The sequence below is a fragment of the Pelophylax lessonae genome (genome assembly GCF_965119305.1).
Source record: "Pelophylax lessonae genome assembly, chromosome: 4".
In the NCBI taxonomy this organism is placed as follows: domain Eukaryota; kingdom Metazoa; phylum Chordata; class Amphibia; order Anura; family Ranidae; genus Pelophylax; species Pelophylax lessonae.
The window spans coordinates 359,365,770-359,382,568 of NC_138771.1; the positions used below are offsets into that span (position 1 = coordinate 359,365,770).

At 41.9% G+C, this 16,799-nt stretch overlaps 1 protein-coding gene across 2 annotated transcripts in view; it reads right to left on the bottom strand.

Annotated features, from left to right (window-relative positions):
- Positions 1 to 4,120: 4,120 nt before the first annotated feature.
- Positions 4,121 to 16,799, bottom strand: part of P4HA2 (prolyl 4-hydroxylase subunit alpha 2) — a 151,400-nt gene continuing 138,721 nt past the window's right edge. For both annotated transcript variants that reach the window (XM_082252775.1, XM_082252776.1), the window contains exons 12-14: positions 15,594 to 15,662; positions 11,928 to 12,024; positions 4,121 to 4,972 (exon numbers count right to left, since the gene is read on the bottom strand). In XM_082252775.1, coding sequence (XP_082108901.1) covers positions 4,902 to 4,972; positions 11,928 to 12,024; positions 15,594 to 15,662 — 237 coding nt within the window. In that variant the 3' untranslated portion in view covers positions 4,121 to 4,901. The remainder of the gene's footprint in view (positions 4,973 to 11,927; positions 12,025 to 15,593; positions 15,663 to 16,799) is intronic.

The window sequence follows — 16,799 nt, forward strand, 5'->3', positions numbered from 1 at the left end:
AACCTAACTATATAAGAACTATATAATATGGTTGCTATGTATTTTCCCACCAAGTATTTTAATGGGATCCAATAATTACATATATCTATTTGTGTTAGTTTTTGAGTACAGTTCCTTAAAAGTCTCTTAATATTGAAAGTAATTTCTCCTTCCTCTCTGCTCTCGCAACTTATTAAGATGTGGCTTATTCCCTGAGATGTGGTAAATTCTATTGCTGTGCATGTGCATATGTAGAAAAGCAGATTGGAAGGTGGGTCAGGAAGTAATGAAAGGGAAGGAAATATAAACCCACAGAGTAGGCAGGCTATGCCCATAGGTGAGCGCTGAAGCCAAACACATGTGAAAGTCATTATAATACTGCAACAAGGAAGTAAGAATTTCAGAAGCAGGAAAACTGCAGGATAATACAAGACAGATCGAATCTGTAAAAAAGGGGATATTCATTCTGTAGAGAATTGAGATCTTGGATGGCATTTGAAACCACTTAGTATTAGTGTTGGGTGAATGGTTTGGCCCAAGCATTAGTTCGGGCTGAACATTGGCTGTTTGCCACAGCACAGCGCGTTGAAAGCCCTGAATGGCTGAAGCAATGAAGGCTTTGCCCAATCAAGGCACAGAACACAATCAGAGCCATGATTAAAGAAAGTAATGATGACTGTTTCCAATCATGGCTGATGGTCCCACCCAATATTATAAAAGGATCCTTCCCGCAGCAGTCATTTGCAGAGTGATATTCAAGTGGAGATAGATAGAACAGGGCTCTGTTCATTGCTACTAGCGAGTTAGTGTGATATTGTGATTCTATTCTATTGAGTGTAGATTGTCAGTGTAGTGTGAATATAGTGATAGTGTAGCGTGAGTGTAGTGCGACCTCCTTTTTTTTTTTTTTTTTTTTTACTTTAGTGTCAGTTTAGTGTGTCAGGGCACTTTTACTGCAGTATATTGTAGTGTTTCAATAGAGCGTGTGTGTAGTGAGCTTTTCTTGCATTCCTACATCTTCCCTTTCCTCCTCTTCCACATTGAAAAATTATGACATCAAGAATGTCATAACATGCCAGACCAAAGCAGTTGTGTATCTCCTAAATTGTACATGTGGACTTCAGTATGTGGGGAGTACCACACGAGCACTAAGTGTCCGTATTTGCAAGCACCTGAATAATATCAGGAAAGGCCTACCTACAGTGTGTCTAAACAAGTCGATCAATATCACTACAGAAATCCTGCCTCCCTACGAGTGGTGGGTATTGAAAAATACTCTTCTCATTGGAGGGGCAGTGATCTCGCCCTGAAACATGGTGAATATTTGACCTACCATCCTTGAGGGCCCAACGTAGAATAGGATGTTAATTCCTTCATTAATAACAGCTAATATTCCATTTAGATCAGCAGTCCAATATCTTTTTCTGAAGAAGTCACGTGACTGACGATACGCGTAGAGACGTTAGGCAGGCGCGGAAGTGCAACATCACGGACTGCTCAGGACTAAGAGCCCCAACGCTTACACCAGTTATCGGGTGCTTAACTGTAAGTTGCTACATTTTTTTTGTTAATAAAACCGGTTTAAAATAGTAAACCGAAGAAGCCTCTTGTCTTTTCACCCTTACTTGGAGCATATAGGATACTGTGACACCCCCCAAAAAAAAACCCTGGATGGTCCGAGGAGTACAAGGAACCTTGGTTACCAGCTGTATCCTTGCAGCAGTAAGGATACCACGGCGGCCTCCTCCCCCCGGGATAATTATAGGATCACTGGGAAATCTATCTTCTAATGCTGTAACCTTACAGCAGTAAGGAAAGGCTGTAGTACACCTGGAAGATTTACTCCTTGATTATCCCACTTTTTGGAGCTAATATCACCCACCTGATCTCATCACAAGACTTCACTTCACTGCCACCTTATGAACTTTTATGCTGATATATATGCACTAAGTTGATTTATTTATCTGATGTATGAACTTCTGGACCAGCTCTCAGCTGCGGCTGCTTATATTACTGAATATACAGTTTACTTAATCCTGCTTTAACTCAGTCACCTTGCACACTGAAGTCACTTTATTTACACTTCAAGTGTTATATGATTTAATCACTACCATTTTTTTGGTGTCACTTTATCGTCTTGTATATGATTGGCACTGAAGCCTCAGTTATTACTTGCACTTTGTTGCACTAGTAGCACTTTATATTGTCATTCTGTTTACAGCACAGGAGTCCATCTACGGATCTTACACATACCATTCAATTCTGTATCTTACTACGGTTAAGCGTAGCATTAACATTGTACTACTGGCTATTTGCAATTTTAACTGCACTATTAGCACTTTATATTGTCATTTTGTTTACAGCACAGAAGTCACATTATATTTATGGAGTTTATACGTACCATCAATCTTTTGTATCATACTACGGATAAGCGCAGCTTCATTACTGTATCACTTGTTATCTATTCAGTTTCTTTGAAAAGTCTGAAACAGGAGCTGCAGCTTTCCCTTATCTTCAGTTTACTTCATCCTTCTACTCCTATCCTATTCTTCTGTGGATAGCGCGCAGGGTCTTCTTCATACTATTTTTAAAGCTGGTATCTATATCAGTTACAGTAATCCATGTCAGTATGTCTTTGTCATTGTTGCAACAGCTTTCATCTTTTACAAGGAATAGGTCTGCAACTTCATGGTCTTTGAAATGCTTTATGAGTCTTATTATCTTTTTTCTGTACCAGGAGTATACTGTATTATCCATCATATCATTATTACTTAGTGTATCTTAAGTCAGGCATTATTCCCATTTAGTAGATGGTGTAGAGAATGGTTAAACCCCCTTTTAGCTTTTCTTTTTGCCACACATCTCCCATTTAGGAGTTTTATTGTCCTGTAGACAACTCAAGAATTGTGAGGAGTGCCGGGATAAAGTGGCTGGTGCAGTGATAAAAAAATAAAATAAAAAATAAGGTCATTGGCATATGCTGTTGCCTTGTGAGTACCAGAGATAGGTGCGAGGCCAGAGATCAAACCCAAGATGTGGACAGTAATACAAATCTGAAAGAAGTTCCAACCCTTCACTACACTTAAAAATAGTTTTAGCTTTAGATAAACTTTAAGAAAGAGGAGTTGCATGAACTTTTAGTTCTGACTAGGTAAATAAAATTAGTTTATCCCCACCACTGGCAGTGCACCACATTGAAAATCCATCAGCAAAGAGAAAATGTAGGCCATCAATTTGCTTGGAAATGTCTTGAAGAAAGTTTAAAAACACCTAGACAATGTCCAGCTATTTTTAGGACATTTTCACCAAAAAATTAGACTAGAAATGTTCTTCATGTAATATCCTTCGTGACCCATGCAAAAATTCATGCAAATGTGGTAGTTGTAAGAATTGACAATACAAGTATCAAGATTATCAGTGTTTGTAAGATTTTATTATTTTTATCACAAAATAGAATTGCGCAGCTCTACAGAACAACTGATTGACAATAAGATGTACAACAAAACGTGTACATCCAAAATGTTAGAATGAGTCTGCAGCTCTTTTATTACCAGAGCAAGAGGAATTCTCTTTTTGAGGCAATAAAAATTTCTGCTACCATAGACCATACCTGAATTGAACTAGAAGGCAACAATGGGGGGGGGGGGGGGGGGGGGGGAATGGGCCTCCCCGTTCATCTGTTCTGCAGTATATCAGCATATTCAAAGTGGACACAGTGGCTAGCAGGGAGAAGGGGGTAATTATTTGCACACACGGTTTCTGCTTTTACCTGGTGACCTTGGGTGAATGACTGAACAGATTTACTCCCCTCTATTGGGTCAAATTTTTTTTTCTTTTTGCTTTGATAATGTGGGCATTGCAGCAGAAGTGAATTGTCATTGCATCGCTTTATTGTGGCTGCTTTGTTTTTTTTTTTTCTGATGGTTTTTTTTCTGAGGGTCGATGACAATCTTAAAACAACAAGCAGAATGCTCTTAGTGGCTGACAGGCCCCCCTCAGAGATTGCACTGAAAAGATGAAAGGTGAGGTCTTTGCTAGTGCAAAGTGAATGGAAACCCCCATTTAATGTTTTCGTTTTATCAGTAGGTTGCCAATATATGCAAGCAGTTGGGGACATAAGTGCAGAAAATATGATATAAATGCAGCTATGAATCATACCAACTTATCTCCAAAGGTTGCACCAAGAGTTTGTGGAACATTATATATACTAGATGTATTTACACCTGTGTATCTTGTTTTAATCTAACTTTGCCTCCTTAGAATACCGAACCATAAATGTAACAGTAGCCTTTAGATCAGTATCAGATGGTAACATGTAATATGTATAAAAACAAATAAAATACTGTAAAACTAAAATTAGCACCATGATTTAACCCCTGCTCACCATGAGAAAATAAAAGCACCAGCAGAAGGAAAAAAGTGGAACAACTCACATTGACCAGATATATACAAACTGTGACCCTTTAATAACCGCAAAACTACAAGTCCTCCACATGCTGCTGTCCAGTAGTTGGTAGAGCATGGAGGCACTTGTTACTCCCCCATATGCTGTTGCCTAGTAGTTAGTAGAGCATAGTGGCACTTTTTGTTACCTTTGAAATCTAGTGGGCCACACCATGGACAACAATGAAAGAATTACCATTTAATTTCAGTTTGCTGCTAATAATTCTTCAGAATGTAGTGATTAGGGTGTATTGCACACATCATTTTATTTAATTAATTATACTTCATCTACTGATCAGCTTTATTTACTTATATATAGTCTTTGGCTAATGTTCACAGATGTAATTTCCAAGAATTATTTTTTGGTTTGGCAAATTTTCTTAGTTTCACCACACTGGATACCAGGAGTGAATAGTTAAAGAAAAAAAAAGAAAAGCACATTAAAAAAAAAAAAATAGCACCAGCACAATGACTGCATGTCAGTCAACTTCTGTTAATCCGCAAGGCCTTAGAAATTCTTGTCCTCTTTCATGGAACCATTTATTTGAAACTGGAAGGAAAAAACAAAATTACAATATGAAAAATAACACAATAACACATTAGATATAGAATATATTTTACTTCTTAAAGATGAATTCCAGGTATGGTATGTTTTTCTTTAGGTTTGGAACCTATGTAACTATGCATATACTATACCTGGCCTATGCCCTTGGAAGCTGGAAATCACTAAAGTAGACATGCTACTCCACTGATCTCCACTTTTTTCCAGGTCCTGTGCCGGGCGACTGGCCTGATGCTTTCTGAACATAGTAAGTCAGCCGCTCAGTACAGGTTGATTGGGCAAGTTAGAGAATGTGACGTCACCACCCCGCCTCTCCACCTTGTCCAATCAGAGAATGCTTTGAATTCATTCAGAAAATGTAAAGCATTTTCTGAATGAGAAAACCAGCGGGTGGGTCCATGAAAAACACTATATGTATTCTATAGGTACTATTCCTAGCATTCATTCTAGGTTCTTTTAGCATTCTCTGATTGGCACGCATGCAGAGAGACTGACCGACCTGTGTTCAGAATGCATCGGACCAGCTGCTTGGCACAGGACCCAGAAGCAAATGGAGATCACCAGAGTATATACACATACATACATACATATACACACATGTAAAAATGATTATACCTGGAATTCATCTTCAATATACCTGGACACTTACACAGGCTTGACAGATGGTAAAGTGGAAGACTGTCTTTTAAATCCTCAGCAATCAGACTTCAAAAAGGCCCAACAAAACAGGGTGCCAGTTTTGGAGTGGGCACCCTCAGGTTGAGATTACAGATTGACAACCCCACTGTCTCCCAACCTGGTATGAAGGAGCAGATAAACTTCTCTGGTCTGCCCGGAGCTTGACGCTGTGAAGAAACCCCCTAAAGACTCCTGAATCTGCACCCAAGAGGAATGGAGGGCACGGAGATGATCCTCCACAGCCGGGATGTCCTGTGGCGAGAACGACTCGGGCAACAGCAGGGTGGAACCCATAATTGGCCATGAATGGAGACATTCCGGAAGAAGAGTTGATGGCAGAGTTTCTGGCAAACTACGCCCAGGATAGCAAATCAACCCAAATGTTCTGATGGTCAGCGATATAGCAGCAAACAAAATTGCTCCAGAGCTTGGTTGGAATGCTCAGCAGCACCATTGGACTGCGGATGGTAGGCCCAGGAGAAGGAGCGTCAAATACCCAACTGGGAGCAAAAGGCGCGCCAGAACATGGAGACAAACTGGCTCCCACGGTTTGAGACAATCTCCTTAGGCAACCTGTGTAAACAGAAGACCTTCCTGGAAAACACAGAGGCAAGCTCCTGAGTGGTAGGCAGCCGCTTAAATGGAACACAGTAGCACATTTTGGAGAACTGGTCGATAACCATAAGAATAACCGTGTAGACCTCGAGACGCAGGAAGTTCCACAATAAAATCCATGGCCAGGGGAGACCAGGGACGCTCCTCATTGGGAATGGAATGCAGTAGGCCCAAGGGAAGGTGCAAAGGAGATTTGTTCTGGGCACAGACGGAACAAGCAGCCACATATGCAGCAACATCAGTGCAGAGAGATGGCCACAAGAATTGACGGGAAATAGCCCAGAATATCTGGTTCTTACCAGGATGACCGTCAGTCTTGGAATTGTGGTATGTGCGCAACAGTCTGATGCACAACTTCTCAGGTACAAAACATTTGCCAGCAGGTCTCTCTTTGGGAGCATCAGGTTGGGCAGCCAAGATCTGTTCCCCAAGAGGAGAGGTTAAGTTGGTGCAGATGGCAGCCAGGATATGATCTGAAGGTATGACCGGTGTCGGCACGGAGTCCTTCTTGGACAATTCAGAAAACTGGCAATACAAGGCATCAGCTTTAACATTCTTGGAGCGGGGCAAATAGGAGATCACAAAGTTAAAACAAGACAAGAATAAGGCCCATCTGGCCTGATGGGGTGTGAGCCTCTAGGCCTCCGAGAGATACGTCAGATTCTTATGATTGGTGAGAATGAGAACTGAAACCACAGAACCTCCGAGCAAATGTCTCCATTCTTTGAGAGCCAGGAGCTCTCAGTCTCCAATCTCTTAAATTGCATTCAGCTGGAGACAGCTTCCTGGAGTAGAACCCACAAGGAAGTAAGTGTCCATCGGGTGTCTGACGTTGAGGCAGGAGGGCGCCAACTCCAGTCTCAGACGCTTCCACCTCTATGACAAAGGGCAAACCAGGATTGGGATACAAAAATATGTTCACTTCCTGTGGGTATATGTGTTACCCTAATCCCTTAACAATTTTATTAGGACAGAACCCTCTATTGGGTGGGACTTTATGGTAACCAAATTAATCAAATAAATATTATGAAAATGTATTTTTATAAAATGAATACTTATTATCCAAAAAAAAAAACTACAAAATGTAGTGAATTGCGTGAATCAACAGACACATACAAGCATCCATATTCATATTATCAAAAATGTGTACAATACATATTGATACAAACAGAACTACTAATCTGGAGTGGTGTATACTTCCAACGCGTTTCGATAGCAATACATATATAAAGACATCTTCATCAGGGATTTAATACTCCACTCCTGAAAGGCATAACAATAATTAATACATTTGCAATTTACAAAAATTCATTATTTTCAAAACATGCAATGAAAGACCTGCTCCTAAAAACGAGAGCTTTTCCCCCTCCTTCACATTCACCCCATCAGAGCGCATACCTAGAGTCCAAAGTATGCGCTCTGATGGGGAGAATGTGAAGGAGGGGGAAAAGCGCTCGTTTTTAGGAGCAGGTCTTTCATTGCATGTTTTGAAAATAATTAATTTTTGTAAATTGCAAATGTATTAATTATTGTTATGCCTTTCAGGAGTGGAGTATTAAATCCCTGATGAAGAAGATGTCTTTATATAATTATTGCTATCGAAACGCATTGGAAGTATACACAACTCCAGATTAGTAGTTCCATTTGTATCAATATGTATTGTACAAATTTTTGATAATTAATATGAATATTGATGCTTGTATGTGTCTGTTGATTCACACAATTCACTACATTTTGTAGTTTTTTGGATAATAAAAAGTATTCATTTTATAAAAATAAATTTTCATAATATTTGATGATTAATTTGGTTGCCATAAAGTCCCACCCAATAGAGGGTTCTGTCCTTATAAAACCAGGATTGGGATGAGACAGAATGGGAGCTGAAGCGAAAGCAGACTTGAGGGCTTTGAAAGCTTGGATGGCAGCAGGCGTCCAATTGTGGGAATTGCTCCCTTCTTAGTCAATCTGAGATAGGTTTGGCCAAAGAAGAAGAAAAGTTCCTGATAAATTTCAGATAGTAGTTGGCAAACCAAAAGGAAACGCTGAATGGAACAGAGACCACTGGAGCGAGGCCATTGTAGAACAGCTGAAACATTCTAAGGGTCCATAGAGAACCCCCCAGTCGAAATTATGTAGATCAAGAAGGCAACCTGAGACAGGTGGAATTCACATTTCTCAAGCATACAGAAAAGCCCATTCTCATGTAATCATTACAGCACCCGTCTGACATCCAGGTAGTGTGATTCAATGGAGTCCGAGTAAATCAAGATGTTGTCCAAACAGACTACCATGCATTACTGCTACATATCATGAAAGACATCATTGATGAATTTCTGGAAAACAGCAGGTACATTGCACAAGCCAAAGGGCCGGTTCTGGTATTAAACGTGGTCTTCCACTCGTCACCCTTCTTGATCCTTAGAAGGTTATACACGGCCCTTAGGTCACGCTTGGTAAAGACCGTTGCTCCCTTAGGCGGTCGAATAATTCAATAATCAATGGAATTGGGTATGCATTCTTGACCGTGATGCGATTGAGGCCCCTATAATCAATGCAAGGTCTCAACTCTTTATGAAGCAAAAAAACGGCACCCGCTGGAGAAGTGGACTTGCGAATGTGCCCCCGGGCAAGCGCATTCACAACTTACTCCTCTATGGCCTTATTCGCCGCAACTGAGAGAGTATAAACCCTGCCACAAGGGGGGAATGGCACCAGGTTGCAAGTCTATGGCACAATCGTACAGACGATGAGGAGGAAGAGTACCAGCGCGCTAACAATATTCAGAAGGCAACACTGATTCTGAGGAGGTACAAAGTACCTTAACAGGCCCATGCATACAAACAGCGACACACTGTGGAGACCAAGAGGATCTCGACCGACTGCCAATCAAAGGTCCGATTGTGTTTCTGAAGCCAAAGATAACCCAAAACAATGGAGTAGTGGGGGGACGATATAATCTGGAAACAGGTTGACTCCCTGTGAACAGCACATATATATCAACCGGAACCGTCTCGTGGGTAACCTGTGCCGGTTGCAGGGGTCTGCCATCAATCGCCTCGATAGCTAGTGGAGAAACACGAGGTTGCAAGGGTATGGAATTCGCAGCAGCAAACGCACTGTCAATAAAGTAACCGCCAGCACCCGAGTCTACCAATGTCTGAGTAACCACCGAACCCGCTGCCCAGGAGAGGACAGCTGATTAGCGGTTTATCTTAACGGGAAACCGGGGACGAGGAAATTCCACCTAAGATCTGCCCCCGACAGGACCTTAGGTGCGAATGTTTCCCAGGCGGGTCAGACAAGATTTGCCCACCAAGGCTGCAATACAGGCACCGGTCCTCCCTCCTCCTAAAGGCCCACTCAGCCTCAGAAAGGTGAGTGAACCCCAGCTGCATGGGTTTACAGCCAGACACACCATCCCCAGGAGGCGTGGGAGGTAAAGGAGGAATGGGTGAGAAAGAAAACATAGGAGCCAGTCTGGTAGGAGGCCTCCGAAGGCGCTCCATAAACAATGGTCTCTCCCTGAGCCTGATATCAATCAAATTCAGGAAAGAAATGAGAGCCTTGAGCTCGTCAGGGAGATCCTTGGCCACAATCTTGCCCTTCAATGCATCAGAGAGACTTAGAGAAAACAGCCACCAGGGCCTCATTATTCCAGGCCAACTCTGCTGCCAGGGTACGAAATTTGATGGCATACTTGGCAACGTTTCGTATACCCTGTTGAATTGAAAGGAGCTGCTTAGCAGCAGAGGCAGAGCGAGCAGGCACATCAAATACCCTACGAAAGGAGGCAACAAAACTTGGGTAATCTATTATCACAGGATTATTGTTCTCCCATAAGGGATTCGCCCAGGCCAAGGCCTTATCCGAGAGCAACGAGATTAGGAAGCCCACCTTGGACCTGTCAGAGGGAAACACCTGAGGAACCATCTCAAAATAAATGGTCACTTGGTTTAGGAAGCCACAACACTGACTCGGTTCACCACCATAGCTCTGCGGGAGTGGGGCTGAACCAGTAATCCCTCTGGTAACAGCGACTCTGGCTGCAGGAGCAGCAACAGGACCCACAGCAGGTGAAACAGGAGGTGCAACAGGAGGAACCACTGGCCTAGCAGCACCAGGAGCAAAGTGTGCTGTGCATGCAAGCAACATCTGTAACGCCTGAGCGAACTGACTCAAAAGGTGATCTTGTTTATTGAACCTGGTAACCAGCATGGGGAGCGTAAGAGCACCTGCATCATCAGGATTCATGGCCCTTGTGTACTGTTAGGGTGCCAGGAAACCAGACCAAACGGGGATGCAGGTAAACTTAAGCAGTTTATTGGAGAAAACAACAATATGCGCACAGCAAGAGTGAGGAAGAGAGTACAGGAACAAGTCGGGGTCAAGTCCAGGAGCGGGTAGTCATCCAAGCCGGGGGTCGGGTCCAGAACTGGGTAGTCTGCCGATGCCAAGTTGTCTGCCAATACCGGGTCATCAGCCGATGTCAGGTCAAGAGCCAGGAGAGTCGTCAGCCAAGCCAGGTCCTACACGGAGGAACACAGAGAACAGAAGACTGCTAGCAGAGATGCACCTTTGAGCACAAACAACGGCAAGGATTGCAACCCAACAGGTGATTTAGTCAGGTGTGCAGCATCACCAATGTGTGACACCCAGGCAGCAGGAAGTCATGATGCAATCAGAGTCTATAAGAGGCAGCAGTCTGCACTTGTCCAAGGTGGCTGCCAACAGGAGGCCAAGGTAAGACCTTAAAAGCAGCTTAGAATTTTTTAAAGCTGGGTGCGCAGAGCCTGATGGGGATTCACAGACACTAGGTCTCCTGATGACTGACCGGCAGGCAATGGGCAGATTCATAGCAAACAGGCAGCCTGCTATTTGCTACAGAATCCACCCACTGCCTGATGTCAATCACAAGCACACCAAATGGGGAAATAGTTTCTCAGCTTTCCTATCAGGCTCTGTCAACTGTCGGCATTACTAGTTGCCAGGAGGCTGTTGGCTGTAAAGCTTGCAGCTTCCGTAACAACCAGTTACAGGTGAGGAGGTAGTGGCAGCAAATATGCTACGTGCTATACAGAGACAGGCACTTTGCCTGTCTTTATACACCAACTTAGAATTATTCTTAATTAACTTTAGTTTTGTGATCTATAAACATGAGGTAATTCTTTTTGAAACGGGTGCAGCAATAGCTGAATTTACTGAATGCGTTTTTTTTTACATCTGCAAGAGGCCATTTTAAAGGAATATACCACCAGACAAGTGTCTCTAGGACTTTTAAGTCACATTATCTTAATCAAAGTTATAAGTTTCATATTCTCCGACACCTCTTTTTTCACATTAAAAATCCCAAAGCAAGTGAAGGCCAAACCACACTCAGAGAGCAGTGCTTCAAAAATGTGGCACATGTGAAAGAAAAGCAGGTTTGACCATGCTGCTGCTTTATAAAAGGGCTCCGTTAAAAAAAAAAAAAAAAAAAAACGATCTAGTAGGACTTATTTCAGCTCATTTGGGCTTCATTCTTAAGAAATTGGAGGTTTTGGTCATAAGTGAAGCACTAAAGAGATGACATTATTGGTCTGTCATTTATAAGGAAGGCTTGTAATTAGATGTCCTGCAAAATATGTAAAGAACTGTTGGAGGGAAAACATACCCCATTTACTTCCTACTAATACTGGACAAGCTGCGTGTCGTGTTCTGTAATCCCCTTCTCCACTTCTGAAAAGATTGTACCAAAACACAGCAGTCCCCTAAAACATCAGCAAGAACATATTCAGGAGAAAACAGAAAATATGTATTACAGTTATTTCAACTATATGGAGCATTTGTAAAATTTTTGATGAACAATAAATCACTAAAAGTAGAGATGTACAAAAAAATTGTAAACATTTCTTGGTATTAACGATGAGGGAAATTTAAGTCCTAAAGAGAGAGGGCACAGTCTTTGTCCCCCATTATTAAAAGGTACTTTTGTGATAGTGCCATGTTTTCCTAGTATAGAATGTAAGGATGAACCACTGCAAATTGGACACAGGCCACATAAAAAAAAAAAAAAAAAAACTGTAAAATGGAAAAAAAAAAAGTTTAGCTAGATTCTTCTACATCTCTCTTTGTATTATGCCACAAATTCGATTTTGGACCGTTTGATGTCGTGATCAAGTTTTGTGGGTGCTAAATGACAATCATATTATGTCCTAATAAGGATCCTTATAAACTATTCAATCCTGCCCCCATCAGACTGCTCAATGTAAACTTCAGTTCATTTAGGGTTCAACTTAAGGTTGCTGAAGATGGCTACTTATATCAGAAAGAATCATGTTGGCCAAAAGATTTTCAAGCCTGACAAAAGGTATCCGAGAGGCTTGGCTGGTTGCTCTCCATTACTGAAGCATTCTCATTTCCTGTTGCAATCAAGGATGGATTAAATGATCCCTACCGGTCTCTTCAGGGAGACATCTGACATTATAGCTCTTTTACAAACTAACTTGCTAATAACAGGACATTTGAAGGACATGCGACTATCATAGTTTAACAATAGTATACTAAAAACATAGCTGAAAGCGTACAATGTCTACCTCTACTAATCTCCTCCTTCACAGCTTTGTTTTGAATATTACATATTCAATGCCTATATATAACAAAAAAGAAAACCTGCTTTTATTGTACCCACATTTATTTATTGAAGAAAAAAAATGTGCAACAAGAGGATCAGTAAATAGGATCATGATGGTAGATCCAGCGCTGTAAAGACCCTGATAACTTTAGAGACTAAGGTCACCTTGACAAACACAAGATCACTTTTTCTAAGATTGTAAAAGTATAAGAAATGGCTTCAGCTCGGTTCTCCACCTATAGAAGACCCCCCCCCCCCCCCAATGCATTTCACCCATGTGGCTTGTTCATTATCTTCTACCATCTTAACTTTACAGTCTGGTGATAATGTGTGTGGCCAAGCAGCATTTCTGTAGTTTAAGCATTGGATAGTAACAAGTACAGGTGTTTCTTAACCTGTTGTTGTGTGCTTAACATGTGCTGTGGCAAAGGGGTAGGCTTTAAAATGCTTTGCACATATGCTTCACTGGGCAACTGAAGTCTGTGTGCTCCCCGTTAACGATCTATAGCTGGCAAGACTGGCTCCCATTCATTTGATCACTGTGACAGCCAATCACAGTGGTCACAGGATTGCCGATCCTTCATGCCAGGGCTGGGTGAAAAAGAGGTAAATCGCCTTTACCTTGGTGCAAAAATGTACTCAATACTAGATATGCGATTTGTGTATTCAGAATAACAGGAAATACAAACCATAGACTCTTGGTACTTCACATAACACTAACTAGGGAAAAAAAATAGGATTTTTGTACTTACTGTAAAATCAATTTCTCTGAGTACATTGACGGACACAGGGCTCCATATTCAGAACCATAGGTTATATCGCCCCCTAAAGGAGTAAGACACTAGGCAGAAAAAAGATTTGGCTAGGCCTATAGGCAGTCCTAGCTGGTATACACCCCCTTTCTACTATAGACCTTCAGTTTAGTAACAAGCAGTTTCAGAAGTATGAAAAGTCCATAGAGGGGTGGGTGCTGTGTCTGTTGACAGACACAGCACTCCATATTCAGGACCATAGGGACATCCCCAAGCAGTGGCAAACATGAGGGGTGGGAAAACAAAAAGTCCCAAGGCTAAACACACGAGCCAAACAGGTGCCAGGAGTTCAACAAAAAACAAATGTAACAACCTAAATAATACACTCCCAAAGAGGGAACAGACCCTCCAAACAGAAGCCTGCAAAACCTTGCCAAAGGAAGCATCCGCAAATGCCAACGCATCCACTTTGTAGAATTTAGTGAAAGTGTGCACGGACTGCTAAGTGGTTGCCTTGCAAACCTGCGCCACTGACGCCTGATGACGGAAAGCTAAAGAGGCATTAAGCGCCCGAGTAGAGTGCACCATTACAGAAAAAGGAGGAACCTGAACCTTGATAGAATAGGCCTGAGTCCCCATCTATCTGATCCATCTGGAAAAGGTTGCAGAAGAAGCAGACAGTCTTTTCGAAGGTTGTTTTTATGAACAGGCCAAGAAAAAGGCTATGTGGCTGCCAGATACATCCAAATCGCTCTAACCACATCCAAGGCATGCAACGCAAATTCCTTGGGATGAGTGAGCCTGGGACACAGGGAAGGCAACACGATGTCTCCATTCAAATGAAAGTCAGAGACCACCTTAGGTAGGAATGATGGGCGTGGACTTAGAGCTACCTTATCTTTGTGGAACACCAGGTAGGGGGTAAGACAAGATAACGCCGCCAGTTCGGACACCCTGCGAGTTGATGGCTACCAAAAAAAGCTACCTTCTGAGACAACGTAAGCTGGGAAATCTCCCCAATATTTTCAAAGAGAGGCTTTTGGAGAACAGAGCACCAAGTTCAAATTCCACGGCGGTAGGGAAGACCGCACCAGCGGAGTCAGATGTCGAACCCCTTGAATAAAAGTATTCACCAGTGAATGCATGGTTAGGGGTTGATAAAAAAAGGATTGCCAAGGCAGACACCTGGCCCTCAAAGGTACTCAAAGGCCAACTATTGCTCAACACCTCGCTCAAGGAAGGTCAAAATCTTAGCCACCAAATAAGAACAAGGGGGAGTTCCGGGGACGGTACATCGCTGGATAAAGGTGCGTATAGTTCTGCTTCAAAGCAGCAATCATTTTCCTTCTTTAGATCAGTAACTGATAATGTGAAAATTTAGGGATTGCATTTCTCAAAAATGTATACCAGCTAGGACTGCCCATAGGCGTAGCCAAGTCTTTTTTATTTGCCTAGTGTCCTACTCCTGTAGGGGGCGATATAACCTATGGTTCTGAATATGTAGCGCTGTGTCCGTCAATGAACGAAAGAGAAATATAAATCACTATCTCCAATATAAAATGTGAAAAGTGATGTGCACCCAGAAAAAAGGTAACATTAAAAACATAACTATCCCATAGTTACAAAAAAAATAAGTTATGAATCTGGGTTCAAAAACTTCAGCACAACTCACTGCACAAATTTGGCAATGCCATGCATGCACGGGAGTGACATCTTGGTCCGGCCAATGACTGCGGCCGGTGATTTAGACCAGAAAGCTGGCCTACTGAAGAGGTCACCAGCCGGCTGTGAGTTCCGAGGACGGTACATCGCTGGATAAAGGTGCGTATAGTTCTGCTTCAAAGCAGCAATCATTTTCCTTCTTTAGATCAGTAACTGATAAAGTGAAAATTTAGGGATTGCATTTCTCAAAACCATTCTGTGAACAGCTATTGCAATAAAAAAATTAGCTTACCTTCCTAGGCCAGACTGCTGCTCCAAAGTCTGGAAACACTGTGGCTCCTCCAGCTTCCACATCACTCATCTAAAGAAAGGCAAGTCACAATTGCATGAAAATAACAATACAGATAAAGGCTGGACATCCAACAAAACCTATTTAAAGAGGTATACAATTTCAGAAATGAAGGTAGAGTAGTTGTACTGCCCCTTAATGACTTGTAGTGCCAGCTTGTACAGTTTTAATGATTTGCTAGTCAATGGCAATAGGTGGCACTTTATTGTTTTTCTGGAACAGTTCTCTAAAGATAAAGATAAATAAAAAGGTTTGTAATACCGGACACACAGTATTTTTTTTTTTCAAGCAATCACAATGGCCACAGACATGTTTCTTGCAGTCAGTCTTTGGTTCTAACATTGTCCTTAAAATTAACCTGTGTGTTGCCCCCACAAACACCAAATTCAACTCAATACAAACCTTTCCAACAACACAAATATCTTTCTTTTGCTTCTTGCTCGCTTTGTTCACTTGCCAGAAGGAAAAAGCCTGTGGAATGGAAAATACGAGTGGCTGCAGTTGTAGTCTATACAGGCCTATGGGCTCCATGTGTGACAGCCCTGATTGCCCAGCACTGTCACATGGAGTGAAACACATGCTCCTTTGTACCTGAATGTATAGAGCAGTTTCATTTACTCCTGGCATTCAGTAGAGCAGAGGGAGAGAGAAGAAAGTGAAAGGAGATGCTATAGGGTATAAGGGGGATAAAACCTGATTTAATGCCTTGAATAGGTCCAGATTTTCTTAAAACTTCATAAACTTATAACACGAATTAGCTGACAGTCACCGACTCTCTGCTCACTAAAAACTGAGCGATCAGCGGCCTTTGATCGCTCAGTTCTGAGTAGAGGCAGCAGGGGACTGCTGTAGCGGAGATCAGAGCTGCAGTCACCTACACAAGTAGGATTGTTTCTAAAAACAAAAAAAGTGTGTTGTACCTTTAACTGAAAACGTATTTACAACACAATACTCATAATTAAAACAATACACATTAGTGCATATCATTTAAAAAAATTAGAGAAAATGAAGCTATTTGCAAACTCATACCCATATAAATCAGTATTCTTTTTTAAAAGTGCAAACATAAAATATATCAACGAATCACACATTCAACGTCTATAACAAATTCATAATTCATCATAAAGTGTCCATGTGCCTTCAAAGCGC